This window comes from Pygocentrus nattereri, chromosome 23, assembly GCF_015220715.1.
Source record: "Pygocentrus nattereri isolate fPygNat1 chromosome 23, fPygNat1.pri, whole genome shotgun sequence".
Taxonomy (NCBI): domain Eukaryota; kingdom Metazoa; phylum Chordata; class Actinopteri; order Characiformes; family Serrasalmidae; genus Pygocentrus; species Pygocentrus nattereri.
Genome location: NC_051233.1, coordinates 13,069,845 through 13,087,768, shown reverse-complemented (window position 1 = coordinate 13,087,768; position 17,924 = coordinate 13,069,845). Strand labels below are relative to the sequence as shown.

At 38.9% G+C, this 17,924-nt stretch overlaps 1 protein-coding gene across 2 annotated transcripts in view; it reads right to left on the bottom strand.

Annotated features, from left to right (window-relative positions):
• atp2a3 (ATPase sarcoplasmic/endoplasmic reticulum Ca2+ transporting 3) overlaps positions 1-17,924 on the bottom strand; it is a 129,316-nt gene that overhangs the window by 72,400 nt on the left and 38,992 nt on the right. For both annotated transcript variants that reach the window (XM_017701729.2, XM_017701728.2), the window contains exons 2-5: positions 17,608-17,625; positions 16,351-16,433; positions 3,360-3,464; positions 1,575-1,713 (exon numbers count right to left, since the gene is read on the bottom strand). In XM_017701729.2, coding sequence (XP_017557218.1) covers positions 1,575-1,713; positions 3,360-3,464; positions 16,351-16,433; positions 17,608-17,625 — 345 coding nt within the window. The remainder of the gene's footprint in view (positions 1-1,574; positions 1,714-3,359; positions 3,465-16,350; positions 16,434-17,607; positions 17,626-17,924) is intronic.

Here is a 17,924-nt window from a genome sequence, read left to right as displayed (position 1 = left end):
CAACATCACTGGACAGCCAAACGCGGTCAAAGGAAAGCATCAACTGCCAGACCCGTTACATCAGCTAACAGACGCCTGCTCTGACTAGCATCGCACTAGGCAAGGGGGGAGATGGGGGGGCCACCCAGAGAAAGCGAGGCCAATTGTGCTCTCTTAGACTCCACCAGGGATCGAATTTGTGATCTTGTGATGAAAGGGTCAATGCTTAGACGGTTGCGTTATTCAGGAGCCAACCAGAGATTTTTAATGTACCGTCCAACACACCAGAAACTAGACTGCATTAACATTTTGAAAGACAGAGAAAGTGAGAACACTTGCCCATTGAGTTAAATTAATTTGACAAAAAAATATATAATCTCTTAGTGATGAAATGTCTGTGAGAAAGATTACCCACCCACTGAAAATTCCAAAATCAAAAGCGAACAATATTCCAAAGTGGTGGAAAGATGTAGGATACATTCAAAACCTGCCACGCTCTGGCCATCCAACAAGGCAGGCTGAGAATCTGTTATGCAAACTCAGTGCCTAGACAACTTCATCCAACAGAGATATGCAAAACAACACTGACCTACATAGAATACTAAACATACATAAAGGCAAGAGACATTAAGTCCAGCATTTCAGCTTGCCTTCTTGTCTTCTGCTAATTACTGGGATAATTTGGAGCTTCAGCAAGTAAATTTAGTTGGCATTGCTGGTGGTTATAACTTTTCTTATCGATACATAAAGCAATGCTAAAATGTTCATTCATGTAGGCAGCTAATGTAACTCAGTAATCTCGATCACCCGCACACTAATCAAACAACAAAAGTCTTTCTCAATGCAAACCCAAGAAGACACTGATTGTTGTGCATGTGTTTACATTCACCTGGTGCTCCCATTCTTATTACAGTGTTCACTGCACATTTTAAGCTAGAAGAACCGCAACCAAAGCTGTTAGGCAACACCTGTTAATTCATACAGAGCGTCGGAGAAGAAGTGGGAAGTAGGTCAGTCCACATTTCGCTCCTTCATAGAAATGGGTATAAAACATGCAAATGTTTTTACTGAATATCAAATTAGCACAAACGTCCATTCCAAATTGACCAATGATCAAATAAAGTGTATACAGACAGCATTTTCATCATAGATATTAAGCATGACCATCAATAGCCTAGACTACAAAGCTGGTTCGATTTTGTAGTTTGAAGCTGGAAAACATTAGCATGGCCACTTTCTGGCCATCTAGTCAATAACCAACGCTGCCAACTAGTAAGTTTTCTATGGGAAGCTCTGAATATGCAATGCTGAAAGAACTTATTGTGGGGGCCGTGACATACAACCTGCACTCGCAACCACTAACATGAGGGCTAGAAAGGTCAATGATTACAGTCCCTTATGCACTCTCTCTTTGTTGTAAATTTCAGAGTTACATCCACAGCCCACGTCTGCTTCTAGTGCAATCAATCATGGAGTATATAGAGAAAGTGGCTCTTAAAACAGCAAGGCAAATGTAGAGAGGTGATGATGATAAACAAAATAATAACATAGAAAATGATGATGATGAAGAAAAAATAGGACATTGTTCTGCTTACTGGCCACTTCCACAATGTCTCCGGGCACAATGTCCCTTGCTTTGATCCTCTGCACTGCTTTCCGGTTCATGCGGTAAACTTTTCCCATCTCCGGCTCATATTCTTTCAGAGCCTCAATAGCGTTCTCCGCATTGCGTTCCTAAAATAAAAGTGAACATTATTTTTAAACCACAGTTAAACTGTAGAAGTTCCAGCAAATGGCAGTTCAATTCATGCAACAACAGTGCAATATGTTGCGGACTATAAAGCAAGATGGAAGCAACACAGGAAAAAGAAAATCTTTCATTTGGGCACACTTTGATATTTCAAACTATTCCAAGAAGGTAGGACGGCAACAAGGATGCAATAAGACTGAAAATCAAGGCTTATGTACCAACCAAGTAGTAATGGGCAGTACGGCCAAAAATGTGGTATAAATCAAGCCAAAATATCATAGTATAAATAAGATTTCTGATTGTATCACAATATGATGTATTTATTTATACTTTTTTTTCTCCACATATAACCATTTTGGATGCTTAAGTAAACTTATTTTATAGATTAACAATGGTATATTATTCTAGAACTCCCTTTTACTTTTAATATATATAACCATATCATACCAAACACTCCTATTAGGCGAAATAGTAAAACAGAACTGAACAATATTCCGTCAGAGGTCAATATTGCTTTCTTACCATAACATGGTAACTTCTCCGAGCTGATCAAAAATGGTGCTAAAATAGTGCTGAAATTCATTTGTTTCATATTTTGCACTCATATTTTCCTCTACGTTCGTTAGACGTTACTGAAATTTGGAATGTATTATAAGCCATTTACACCATCAGTATTAGCAGAGAAGCTCTGGAGCCTCTCAGACTGTAGCATGGCACCACCTATAACAGTTGGCTGAGGGGTGCTGTAGGCAGTGTATAAAGAAAGTAATCTAGTCTCCATGCTAGGCTATCAGCTAATGGCTAACCCCAAGAAACTGGCTTTTCCTTCCAGTCTCTGTTCCGTTTAACTCATCAACTCATTAAATTCTGATCTAGACATAAAACTGGACTAACTTACCTCAGACTGCAACTCATTGGAGATGAGGGAAATCAGTGTGTTTTGCACTGTATGTACGTCACTATATCTGTATTATCTGTATGGCATAACGATTAAAAACTGGACTATGCATATCTTAACAAGAATTCATACCCATACACCATATGTGAATTGGTACATCAGCCACTACTACAACCATGAAACTCTTTAGTTACAAACAGCTACACAAAACTAGGCACTGATCATGATGAACATATCAAAGAATATGAGTTGGACTCAAAAACACACATTTAGCACGCAAATGTGTGAGCACAATCATTTTGTACAGAAAGGGAACAATGACCAACACTCAACTGATCAGATTACAATTCACATTTTAAATTATATAGCTGTGGTATTAACAACAGCATGACGCCAGCGTTTCCAGTCAGTTGCCTATGCATATACAGGCAATGGGTGGAACATAATGTGGTGCTTGTTCTTAGGCAGCCTTCTTTCTAACAGTGTAAAGTCATAAAGATATTGTCAGTCCACATTCTCCTCCAAAAGCAAACAGGCTAAGAGATAGGAAGTGTATGTCAAACAACAAGTTGCAAATTTCTCACTATCAAAAGAGTTGCGAAATGAAAGGTCTGGGCAGGTCTGTTTTATGTGCTTTTAGACTACACAGAAGGGTCTGCTGGAATTTCTTCCTAGTGGAGAGGATAGGTTTTTCTTTGTGGTTTCAGTTTTAGCGTGTATAGTGTCACACACCTGCCAAACTCCAATGACTGCATTGGCAATCAGAATGAGCAGGATGACTATAGGCTCCACAAAGGCCGTGGTGGACTCCTCCCCTTCCTCAAACAGCGCCAGCACCTGAGAGACAAACAAAACACAATCTTCAGATTAGTTACTTATAATACATTCACAGAGGTGTCAACTCACACAGTTAATCCTGAATAAAATATGGTGTTTTTCATAATTTTGAAGGTATACAGTCTTATAAGACTGGAATCATGTTGAGAATTGTCTCTCTCTTTCTGCACTTATTAGCTTACTAGCTCACACTGTGGGTGGTGGGGTGAGATTTATGTGAAATATATCGGCACATGCAAGAAGTGAGTGAAGTTCCTCAGTGTTACACAGCAGAATTAAAAAAGTGTTATTCTGTAATTATCAGAAATTTGGCACGGCTGAAAAATTCATTTTATTTATGATACTATGAGCAAACCTCTCTTTATCCCCTTAAACAGGCCATATAAATTTATCACACACACAAATATATATATATATATATATATATATATATATATATATATATATATATATATATATATATATATATATATATGTGTGTGTGTGTGTGTGTGTGTGTGTGTGTGTGTGTGTGTGTGTGTGTGTGTGTGTGTGTATACACTCACCGGCCACTTTATTGGCTGCACCTGTTCAGTTGCTTGTTAACACAAATTGCTAATCAGCCAATCACATGGCCGCAACTCAATCCCTTTAGGCAGGTAGAGGCATGTGGTCAAGACAACTTGCTGAAGTGCAAACTGAGCATCAGAATGGGGGAGGAAAGGTGATTTAAGTGACTTTGAATGTGGCATGGTTGTTGGTGCCAGACGGGCTGGTCTGAGTATTTCAGAAACTGCTGATCTGGGATTTTCATGCACAAACATCTCTAGAATTTAGAGAGAATGATCCGAAAAAGAGAAAATATCCAGTGAGCAGTCAGTTGTGTGTATGAAAATGCCTTGCTGATGTGAGAGGTCATAGGAGAATGGGCAGACTGGTTCCAGATGATAGAAAGGCATCAGTAACTCAAATAACCAACCAAAATCTCTGAGGAATGTTTCCACCACCTTGTTGAAAATATGCCACGAAGAATTAAGGCAGTTCTGAAGGCAAAAGGGGGTCCAACCTTTTACTAGCAACGTGTACCTAATAAAATGGCTGGTGTGTGTGTGTGTGTGTGTGTGTGTGTGTGTGTGTGTGTATATATATACACACACACACACACACACACACACACACACACACACACACACACACACACACACAAAGTATATATATAGGATGTGTAGGATGAATAGGTGGATGTATGCAAATGAGCTGGTTCTTGAGCGACATTACAAAAACAATGAATTCAAAACAGGCCACACTTTGTGAGGAGTGAATGGTATGTAATGCTAAGAAGTTAGGTAAATTTGTTCTTCCATTTCCTAATGATTGAGACAGATTGCAAAAACTGAGAGTTTTAACACAGAAAAGTATGTAACCTGGCTGAACTTCAAACAACGAGTTAAGAGAATGTGACTATTACTGTTTCATCACTTTACTATTTAATTATTCATTGTACATGAAATTTTACAAGAGTTTACTTTTCAAAATAAAATAGATTTTCACAGTGTACAAAGACGCCCAAGCAAAGACACATTAGCACCTCAACGTCACAGTACAGATGACACTACACTGTCAAGTACTGACAGTACTCTCTCTCTCTTTCTCTAACTGTGGGTTCAGAAGAAATAAATAAAACACAAATATCTTCATTGACCAAAATGACTGACAGCATTCGACTGTCTCTCTAACAGTGGGTGAGACTATTTAGTCCTTTAATCATTGAATAGAGTTTCAGACTCTGCATTAAGTAATCAGTACGATTATTAAAGAAATATATATATCACAGTGAAGGTGGATCAAATCTGGATAAAGTGCTGTTGTTGTTGTGACTTTAAAGGTAGGAATGTTTTATTCAGGTTTGGAGGCTGTGGATATAACGGTTTTGGTCTCTACGTATTCATTCATCTACGCATCAATCCGTGCTTCATACAACAGCAATAGTAAAGGCAATACTATTTCAAGTATGCTTACAACTGAATGTTTACAAATCAATTAACATTTAACTCACAGTTAATACATTTTACATTTACAAGGGACCTTCCTGACATCATGTAAATACCACATTTCTAAGCTTGCTTACAAATGATATGGCTCTGGTCACTGTGGCAGTAGCAATTGCTTGCTAATAGTTTAGTCATCACTAACTTTGAAATAAAGTGTTACGACATAATTTCCTAAAGAATCATAATTAAATCATTGTGAGGTCTGATTTACACGGCTATAATCATATATATATATATATATTGATACCACAAAAGCAGAAATAAAGTGTCTCTTAGAAGCTTAATTATGAAACTGAAGCAAACTAGATTTAACTGAACGGGTCAATGAACAAAGAAGAGGGTCAGTAAAGAACACAAATGACCCTTTCTCTCTTGTTAGTGGATGGCCAATAAATAACCAGGATGGACAATTCTTAATGTTGTAAAATGTTCTGAATGAGCACACAGTACAACAGCTGGTCTAAAGGCCTGCCACACAAAGCTATATTCTAGATAAGCATCAGAATCATTATGTCTACACTGCTTTCACTGCATCACAGCCAAAGAGGCCAGTCTGTAGAACCTGCAGAGAACTGCAGTGGTATACTCAGGTGCAGCGAGAAGCACAAAAGCCTGTTCATTTCATACCTCCACAAATACAACAAACCTACCGGTGCAGGAAATGGGAGAGAGGTCATTTAAGAAATGAAACTACATCTCTGAACGCCTCATCGAGGCTAAAAGTAGCCATGAGGATATGCTGTAATTGGGGAAATATGTGGGGGTTTGAATCACTACTTTGTTGGCCTGAGACTTGTTTCGCTGTAGACCAACATGGCAAGCAGTGTATGGCAATGGAACCCTGACAAGTGTGCAGTTAGTTCATCCTGAGGCTTCGGTTTTCCAAATCAAGTTTTATGGGGTCAAACAGAAGAGTTAGCTTTTTATAGGCAGTAGCCTACGCTTTGTTGGCTTCCTTTCACCAGCTTTCAGCAGGCCCAGCTACTGAAGGTGTAAACCTGATATCCTCTGCAGTCAACCTGTCAGCAGTGAGTAATCTGGAGCACAAAGTTTGGGCTGGGTGACACAGGCTTTTGTAATCCACCCACAGAGTGTTGTAAGATTACTAGCAAGGCAAATGTCCAAACAGATGCTGAGACAAAAGACATCCATTCACTGGATAAGCTTCTAAATAACTTACAGCAATGCTCATGTGTTTTTTAGCTTAATCTCTATCTGCAGCATCTCTATTGTATGGTCAATTTCTCCTGAACCGTTGACACGAAAATCAGCAATCAGAGACCACCATTCGTTTATTTCATTTCCAGCAAAAAGGCCATAAAAGTTCAAGTTTTTCAGCATCAGGAAAAAAGCAGAAAACATTTAGCAGAATACATACGCATGTGTAGAGAACCAAGTTATGAGTCCAGTCAGAGTAAAACAGGCAGCAGTGTGTCAGCTAGCGTGCTTCTGTTTTTGATTGCTTTAAATGATGTCTGAGACACATAAGCTGGATGCCCGTCCCACCGCCGTCTTTGAAAGTTCAAAGCATAAACTCTGTCTCCTCTGCAGATCAGTTTCTGCTCCTGGCATGTTGAGCATTATAAACTTTCACTATGACATGACACACATGCAGAGAACTTTCCGATTGGGAATGTAATCAGATACAGATGTTTACATGGTTATTATCCTTCTATTCACTGATTTTTTGCAGAATTACTCAACTCATTCAATTGGATAGAAATTGTATTCTAAATGGCCTCAGTCGGACTAGTCTAATGCTTACATGGATGTAATCTGTTCCAGTTGATCTATCAGTAAGATTGTTAACAGATCAGGCTCATGTAAATGCGGCTACTGATATTTTTCCACAACTCCAAAGTTCAGTCTTAGAAGTTGGTTGCATTTTCTACTTTTCACCATCCAAGGAATCCCAAACACATTCAGCAATGTTGGCCAGTTTACTGTTTTGGGAACGCCAGCAGCTTCTTTTCTTCATTTGCCTATTTCTTTTCTGAGTAACAGCTTCTTAAATACAACATCCTTTCAAGACCCATTTAATTGTCTGCTCAATAGGGATTCTTTTCAGATCTGAAACAAAAGCGAGGCTTGGTTTTCTTCTGTTTCTCAAAGATGGAAGCTTTAAGTACTACTTCTCTGAATGTGACAGTTTTGGTGGTCTTCCAGGTGTTGCATGGATTGCCTGAAAAGTGAAAAACTTGCCCTTAATGGCCATTTTCACTGGAATTTTAATAATGAAGGACAGTCTTGGGTTTTTACACAGTAGTATAAAATAGAAACCAATCAGCAGCTGCTCATAGACCTTTTTTTTTGTGTGTGTTATGAGTCAATGGCTTTCTTGTTCTTACAGCGCACAGGAAAACAGGGTAAAATGCCTGTTTATGGGAAACAAACATAAGATACAGATGCAGCAAGGTTAAAAAAACGCTAGACTGCGGCTTTAAAAAGATGTGTGTACTTATGTGTACGTGTGAGAAGAAGAAGCAAAGAAAAAAAAAACTACAGGAAGAGGGAGGACTTGTGATGTTAGAAAGCTGATATGGTGTAATGATTATAAATATTGCACATAAATACGCTTATCTTGCCAGCTGATCTGTTGAGCTCATACACTTCTGTGGTAATTGTCTTGGCATGTCCTGAAAGGACCTCTGGCATTATGAATGCATATTGCTTTTGATCTGTCTCTTTCTCTCTGGACCCCTGAGTCTAAGCAGGTTAGGCACAGCCCAGCTATAGAGCTGCCTCTCTTTTTCATTTCATTACAGAATGATGGGAACTGAGGCGAAGCGCAAATACAAAGGGCAAAAAGAACGAGTAAAAATGACAAGACGTCAGCAAGCAACATCACAAGAAGTCAAATGGGACACGGATGCGTACAATAAATAAGTACTCAGAGCAGAGAGTAGAGAAGAAAAGGACAAATTACGTGCCAGACTGAAGCTGAGAGAGAGAGAGAGAGAAAGAGAAAGAGAAAGAGAGAGAGAGAGAGAGAGACAGAGAGAGAGAGAGAGAGAAAGAGAGAGAGAGACAGAGAGAGAGAGAGACAGAGAGAGAGAGAGAGAGAAAGAGAGAGAGAGAAAGAGAGAGAGAGAAAGAGAGAGAGAGAGACAGAGAGAGAGACAGAGAGAGAGAGAGAGAGAGAGAGAGAGAGAGAAAGAGAGAGAGAAAGAGAGAGAGAGAGAGAGACAGACATAGATAGAGAGAGCTAGAGAGAAAGAGAGAGAGAGAGAGAGAGACACAGAGTTTTGCGGATTGATTGAAGCCCCATGCTTAAGTAAAACCCGGGTAAGTCTGGACCATGAGTTGAGCGTTGCTAGAGTCGCTTATATGAGCTTACAGAGGCTCAGCTTTGTCAGCTGCTTCATCATTAACACACTCCAAGTGCTGAGGTTTACACACAGATCTCCTTACAGAATACTGATGCACTGACCTTCACTCAGTCCTGCTAAAGAACTAAACCAGGCCACCAATTTCTCACACAATGCTAAGCCCAGATAGAGTCAAGAGTGTCTAAGCACCACAGTGAACTGCGCTGCTCTAAACATATAAACAGTAAAAGAGGATAAGATTGTTGAGCAGCAAATAAGATTACTACAACCCTACGTTAAAGGATATAAGATTAACTGAGATGGCTGGTAAAGTAAAAGACTATGGAGAAGGATTCCAGCCAACTCAAACTGACTGACATTGAACGTTGTTTTTTGTTTGTTGTTTCTAAACTGATGCTCATTTTTGTCATACAGTGTCACTATGGGCTATAGGTAAGGCTTATATGTCAATGTATGTACTTCCCTCTTCTTTATAATTGATTTATTGTACAATCTCACAATAAACGGAGCTCTTTTGAGTGCAACATGAGAACGTGCTATTCTATCAGTTCGTTGTTTACATACACCAGGCCGAAAGCTGCATCGTCACATTCAGAATACAATATGCATTTGAGCTCCCCACTCTCCCTTCCTGCAAAGCCTGAACACTCGCCCAGGAGAAAAGCTCACACCTAAAGCCCTTTTCTCAATTAAATGGAAAAATCACCACCCTGTCTAAGCCTCCTCTTTGCCTTTCAAATACAGGAAGTGCATCTATTGTTCGGATGACCTTTCATTCTAAGACCTCATCCACACGCATACGGGTATTTTTGAAACAGGCCCCTGACAACTGATTTCGCTTTTTATATATGTACACACATATTCTTGCATGGATGGATAAAATGTATCTTTCCGAAAATGACGTCACTACACACACTACCTGTTTTGCTGTGTCAACACTGATGACTAGGCTGTTTCTTTGTGGTCGGTTAACTTTGGTTTGATTACATGTTTAGCTTTGCTAAGTCCACACATATAAATCCTCAATTCTTTGTTTAGTTGTATCTCATACCCCATTAATTCCTTGTCTTAATACTGTGAAAAATTCCAATGTCCACCATCACAGCCTCTCTATAACTTTGTGCGCCTTATTTCCTACAACAGTACAAGTGAAAATAGCCACCTTAATTAGACTTGCTTATGTGGGTCCTCACTCTGAAGTCAACATTATGTGCATGTCCACTGTCAGTTATGGGCTATAAGTAGGTATATTGAATATCTGCTATATATGTATGGTTATTTATTTAACCTTTCAACTGTTGCGTCATTTTTGCCTGAAACAGCGTACCCAAAATAAAAGGAGCGCTGTTCCCACATACTTTAGGCTACAGTCACAATCCTAATCTCATTTGAAAGTTCACACTCAAGTATTTTTTCCCTATTAGTCAGAATAAATATAATAATAAATATGAATTATTGACACCGAGTAAACGAGGCTAGGCTAAACTGAACTCTGACTCTTGTCTTATCAAGATCACATGTTTTGGACTATGATGTTTCTATGGATAGTGGTATGGCTTTAAAAAACAAGAACCCACAGATTTCCTAGCATTTGCTCATTTGGTACTTATGCTGCAAATGAGAAAATCATAATTGCTGTGAATGATGGATTATAAAATGGCTTGTGGGAATCAAATCCTCAGATTTCAAGCATACTAAAGCTATACTGCATTACTGTACTGAACAATTAGTCAATGATCTGATATTTAAAACTGATGTATAAAAATCTTGAAGTAAACCGCTTTGAAGGAAGTGAGCCGGTAACCACTACAGTGATCTAAAAAAGGTTCAAAGAAGCAAAATTGTTTAAAATGCTTGCAATTGCTCGTATGCTTGTAATGTTCATTTGAAGGTGAGTGATAAAAAATGTTAATGTTGTTGGTATGGACAGAAATAATTGCCAAAAATATCTGGATACGCATGGATGAGGCCACTGAGGTCAATTATATAGGTTCTGTTTTCATAAGATGTGAAGATGCAAAAACAGCAACCCAGGTTTTTTCAGATGTTACTACTCCTGATAGACAGTTTTTATAATGAAATTCATTGCTTTGATACCTTAAGACCTCAACATAGCAAAAACAGCAACATTTCAACCAAACAGCACCACATGCAATCTCAAATATGGCATGTAGTGATATCTTATTAACTGACTGCTTGGAAAATATGGACATACTACATTCTTCTTAGTGTGTCAAATAGGAGTTCTGCCACTGTCTAACCCTCCACAGCACCACTGTCATAAGTCAGAGTCATGCCCCCTCACTTATTTACATGAAATTTATGTGCAATAACCATTTTCTAGTGACATGAACAGACTATGATTCCATTTACCTCTAACATGTGTGCAGTAGCCCGTTTTTTTCTTGCAGTTGTAAATGCGCCATTTTTGCTAATGCTGGATTAAACCCAAAACTTTATAAGAGAAAACAGACTAGAATAGCCAAATACTCAAATTTATGAAGGTTGCACAAACACAGTAGAAACAAGGCCACTCCAGATATTACAAGCTTTCATTTTCCACCTTAAAGTAGTTCCACACTGCAGTTTTGTAACCTTCTGAAAATGCGCTTCACTGCTGTAGGCTATGGAATTACATGGAAAAAATGAAAGTAGATCGGGCTTAGCTGACACCTGATCCATTCAAATATGCACGCACTATTTACTATTACAGACTTACTAAGAATGGCTGATAGTCGGTATAATAAACTATTTGTATAATCTGAATTTGTGTTTATATACACATGGAACGTGACTTACTGAAGCAAAGTCCAGACATGAGTTGGACTCAAATACAAATATGAAAGAATACTTTAGTTAAACACACAAATACATAACAGGTGCAAATGGACAAGAGTAAGTCCGATGAAATAATGATCCACTGAGTACACAAGGGGGAACAGCAAATGTTTATGTTCAAAACCCAGAGAGTCGCACACATTTGGATGGAACTCTTTCTTCTCTTCAAACTGCTCCCTTTCTCAGAACACACTGTGCAGTGGTGACTCATGCCATCATATCCACATAACAGTTTGGAAAGAAAATCATTCAAAAATAAATAAAGAAATGCTGGTTGTCTATAACCCTGGCCCCCCCGGCGTCGCCTAGTTACCAGTGGCTTTTGTTCTCGTAACATGCAAAATCGTGAGGGGAGCAGAATGCTAAACATTTTAATATATTCAAAAAAAGGCACACAGATGAGTCCAGAGAATGGGCATGAGTCCTCAGAGTCTTTCCATCACGTGCACGCTTTTGTAGAACACACACTATGTGCATGCTCTTGCGCAGACGAAAACATGCAAATGCACCGGATCTGGACACACAGGTGCACTTTTACGGAACGCTCAACCACATCTCCATGGGAGGCCTATGGTGGACTATGCTTGACACTTTTACTGGACTATAAAGAAGTCCACAGGAGTCCTGCGGTCTGTAATGCTGACACCAGCTTCAATCAAATGTAAAGAAATTATAAATACTGAACAGAGTCAGTATGTTTGGTGTCTGAAATGATAAACACATTGTTAAGAACTAGAATGAGAGTGGCGGGAATGTAGTGTTAGGTAGTAGCCGTCAAGAGACGAGTGTGATTCAAGACCTGGACACATCAAGTCAGAGTCAAGACCACAACTTCATAGTAGCTGAGTGAGGGTTAAGACCAAGATCAGGACACATCGAGTCAGAGTCAAGACCAAGACTTTGTAGTAGTTGAGTGGGAGTTAAGACCTGGAAACATTGAGTCAGAGTCAAGGCCAAGACTTTGTAGCAGTCGAGGCAGAGTCAAGATCAAGACCATGAGTGGTGAGACTAAGGAAAGACAGAGACTGCAGTGCCCTTTTTTTTTTTTTTTAGAAAAAATAATAAAATATTCCATTTGCTTGTACTTCTTCATATAAATAAAATATATCCTACAATTAAGATTAATTATTATTATATTATAGTCAAAGCTCAACTTTGTATTGCAACTTTCGGAAGCAAGTGACAATGAGGTTATTCTCTGTTCATTCTTCTTTAAAACCTATTCAGAAAGCACCTGAAGTCATCTGAACATAAACCAAAAACATTTATCCATTTTTATCATTAAATGACAATATAATAATATCCGTATTACCCAGTTATACAAACAGATATTATGTAAACATGTAGAGAAAAGACTTCTGTTTGAAGGTTTTGTTGGTATTCATTAAGGTCAGAAACGAAGACATAGGCATTGCACACATTTGGCTGTGAGAGGAATTTCCACCTTGCCCCGAACTCGAAAAAAAGAGTCAAAATTATGCCGAGACTGAGAAGAAGCTGAGGCCGCTAATTTACTGGAGTACTATAACGCTAGTGTTAGGAGTCGTGTCTAACATTAGAGCAGTGTATGCTCTCCTAAGAGGGGCTCCACTCTGCTACACAACCACTTACAAAGCGTATCACACACAGCACAAACTACCCTATCCTGAAAACTTTACATGGAATGACTATTCTCAGCACCAGCGTTGTGTGTAAAATGAGATGCAGTTACGGCTACTGTCACAACAAACCTCTATCCACTTATCCCAATTCCAAACAATTTTCCACTTTTCCCAAATGTAGATGACCAACCAATAACATGTTTTGCTTTTGCAGCATATAATCGGAGGTAAGAGGCTAACAATGCTAACAAACACTGGAAGTCAATAGTCACCCAAACCTTTTCATAAACACATCCCAAAACTGCAGCCAGGTCATCATTTATGTCGCTCAGACTCACAAAGTAAGATGTGAGTAACTGAACTATAAAAATAAGCAAAACCACTGTGTAGCTGAATCCTACAGGCAGCTATTTTAGACAACATGTGTGGTGCTGTGCTTTGGCTGATCGATAAGGTCTGGCCTAAAGTAGAAAATTGTATAAATGAGATTTGCCAGCCAAATCATTCTTTTAAGGAATACAACACTGCTTAGTGTCTAATTACACAGCCTAAAAGGGCTTGCTGCACACCCAGAATCAAAGACGCACAATTTTAATCATTAATAAATTATTGCTACTCATATCATCACAATATCTGACTTCATATTTCTTGTCTATATTGTGCAGCCTTTGTAGCTAATAAGTTATGGAAGCTTAATAGCCACCAGTGTATCATCACACAAGCCACATGCTTCACTCATAAAACATTTGTTTTAGATGGTAATCTGAAACAGACTTGCTTATGCTTCTTGATCTTGAATCTGATTACTGTAATTCTGTCCATTGTTATTGATAACAGGATGTCACAGTGTCTGAAAGTTTAAGAATTCTGACACCGTTTAAGGCAAATGTTTGATGATTTAAACATGTGGTTTACACAGTGCTAATTGAAGGGTATGCGTTTCAATTACCGGTTAGTGACAAGATGCCAAGCAAACTTGAGACACCAAACATGTCTCTGCTTACTGACTAATTTGGGGTTAGAGAGGAAACTGTGTAAACTTGATTTCTCATCAAACTAATGCTTTAAGACAACAGCACTAAAACCCTCCTCCGTTGATGTCAACAGAGCCCGATCCTGACATGATCAGGCCTTGTGCGGCGCGTACCGGCGTGTGTGTATTTTTCTTGTAATGTTCCTACGGAATGCCAGGGGCATTACAACACAACCTCTTTTTTCTTTTTTTTTCTACCCGCAGTCAGACGGAAAGTTCATAAAAAGGTAAATTCATAAAAGTGGATAAGAAAAACAGACCCCACTACTGGCATTAACGAGTCTGGGCTTCGGAAAAGTCTGCAGTCATGTTCACAGAGGCCAGAAGTGCACATACCCCCTCCCCAAACAACCTCACATTATTAACACAACATGTAAAACTCACCACACGGTGAAGGCCAATTAGCCCTAAACTACTGAAGGAGAGATAAATCCAACACTACGCCTTCTGCATCTGGCTAGAGTAGAAGACGCTCGGCTTTCAGCTGCGTAATTAGTGCAAACGCTCCACAGCTTGCTGATATGCTGTACTGTATGTTTTCAAGCCCTTTTATCCCAAAGCCTAAAACCAGAGAGCTAAATCCAGTTGTACTCAGGGGATACGGAGGGAGGAAATGTTGTGGAGCAAAAGAAGGGATTCTCTCCCTCTATCTTTCCATCCCTCTTCCCTTCTCTTGGACTCATTGGAAAAACCGTGCAGGAACCCAACCCAAGTCCCCTAGTCCAAGGCTGCACTGTATGTATAAATAGGATATGAATGTGTGGCGCACCACTGATGATAAAATGCAAACCTGCTTTTTTAGTTGTTTTGATAATGACATATCAATGACCATTTTTCTAATTACAGAAATGCTCTTATTTATTATTATGGTATGTATATTTATGCATATTCTTAGGCTAAAAATGAAACTTTGCTGCAACAGATGGGCCAAGATGTGCAAATGTACAAGGGTCATTGTACAGAAACGTCCACTTTTTTTCCATCCATAGGAGTCACTGGCGTTACTGATTGTCATTGGTGTTACACATAAGAGAGTTAACACCAGAGACAGTAACACCAGTGACATTTCTAATGAAAAATGGCTGCTAATTTAATCCATATGTATTCTATTGTTTCCACAGTTACTGTTAAGAATAAAGCAGGTCACACCAGTGACTTCAACTATCATATGAAATCATGGGCTAAATGAGAAAATTTCTCATCACTGAAAAGACACACGGCTTACCATGTGCTTTTCTTCATAGATCATAGATTTATTTGCCTTTTGTTTTCTTTATGTCATTTAAATCATACATCTCATAGTCATGTATAGATTATTGCAGTTAGAATTGCAGAAAAAAAAGTTTTTTGTTTTTTTATTTTTACCTCAAAATATGGCCTCACCCTTTACACATGACTGTGAGGATGAACACTTTTGTGGTGCTTGGAATTCTATATAATGGATTTAAAAATCAATATTGCAAAATTGATGCTGAAGAAGGTGTAATTGTTAAAATAAGTCGAATTGTTAAAATTGTAACCCAAACATGTTTTACAAGTGTAACATATCTGTAATGCTAGGGACACAAAAATGGATGTTTTCATTGAATGACTCATAATTATATAGTGACCCATAAGGTACAGTGAATACTGAGTGGAAATGCAACATGGTGTTTGTAATAAAATGGATGTTAATTGTGTTCGGCTGGAGCATGGGCACAAACTAGCATGGATTGAAATGCAACATGATCGTTTTTATATTATTAAACAGGCTCACAATAAAATGCCTCTTCCACATATTCCTATAGGATATGGATGTCATTTCAATTTTTTGTGCTGCTCACCATAAAAATAAATAAAACTGTTTAAGTTGGAAAACAACACAGAATTGCATTATATTAACTGTGTTTAATTTTTTTCAGGAATGATATAGCTAGTTCCTCAGTTACAGTTTATCCCTCCAACTTTGTAAGATGCAGGAGCTACAAAAACTATGTTTTCATTCATAGCAGAGATGCGCAGTTTGCTCATATCAAAGAATATATTTATTTTAAAAATTAACAAATTTAAACTTACAAATGAAACACAGGCAGCTAGCAGCAGGATTCTGACCAACAGATCCTCAAACTGCTCCACCACCAACTCCCACAGAGACTTTCCTGAGAGAGAGAGAGTGTGAGAGAGAGAGACACATTACAATAAATAGTAAATGACAAACATTTTTACCATCTCATTGTAAAATGTGGAGGAAAAAGTCAGCGTCCAGAAGACAGAAGGTGACAATCTCCTCACTCCAACTACTGCCACTCCATCTACACCATGTGCCCAAAAGCATTCAGACACCCTTTCTATTTTGTGAATTCAATGACATTGTGATTTACTCAGACTGTAACCAGACATTCAGAGAGATATTTCTTACAGATACAGCTCTTGTGGCTGAATGAATTCAAATTCTCACAGCAATGTACAGGCTGTTACTGAAGCAAATGGGGGAAAAACTCCTAATGAATACCCCTGATACCGAACTTTAGAAGAATTAGTCTTTATTTTATGCAATTTAAGCAACTGTAACAGAATTTGCCTCATAAAACAGTTTAGAAATGCACTGAAACCTTTTTGTGTAATTGATTCAGAGCTTTTCTTCTGAACTGTCTACAGAGGAACAGAACTGATAGCAGCACTGCACATCACAGCTCAATACTGTCTATAACACATGAGATTTTAAAACTGAAGATGGTTCAGTTAGACACATTAGCGATGCTGCTGTAGACTATGAGCCTGTAACCGAGACTGAGAGAGGGGACAGAGCCTTGAACTGAGAAAGAAGGAAGGAAGGACAGAAAGGAAGACAGGGAGGCAGGCATGTGGGGGAGGCAGGAAGGCAGGAAGGAAGGCAGGCAGGTAGGGTATGCAAAAAGGCAGGCAGGTAGGGTAGACAGGAAAGCAGGCAGGGAAGACAGTAATGCAGGCAGGCAGGGAAGACAGAAATGCAGGCAAGTAGGGTAGACAGGAAGATAGACAGGAAGACAGGAAGGTAGACAGGTAGGGTAGACAGGATGGCAGGAAGGTATACAGGATGGCAGGAAGGTAGACAGGATGGCAGGAAGGTAGACAGGATGGCAGGAAGGTAGACAGGTAGGGTAGGCAGAAAGGTAGACAGGAAGGTGGACTGTACCAGGAGTTTTCTTACAGATAAAGCTGGGCTGGAGGGTCAGGTGTGTGTGAGTGTGTGTCTGCATGCTTTCTTAACAGTATGTATCTCTTTCTAGTAAAACAGCTTCAGCTCACATGAAGAGAGAGCAGTAATATCACGATGGAAAGATCAATATTTACCTTCCTCTGCCGGCAGCTCTGTCCATCCAACCACATCAGGGTGATCGGTGGAGGAATGAGGGAGGGAGAGAGAGAGAGAGAGAGAGAGAGAGAGAGAGAGAGAGAGAGAGAGAGAGAGAGAGAGAGAGAGAGAGAGAGAGAGAGAGAGAGAGAGGGTTAAATACATCTAGCAAAGAACAACAACAACAAAAAAAATACAACAATGAAATAAAAAACTATAAAAAATATAAACTATAAAAAAATAAACATCAAAACAAATTCAAATATTGACCAGAAATGTAATAAATGAAATTAAGCTGTAATTTTTTTTAAATTAA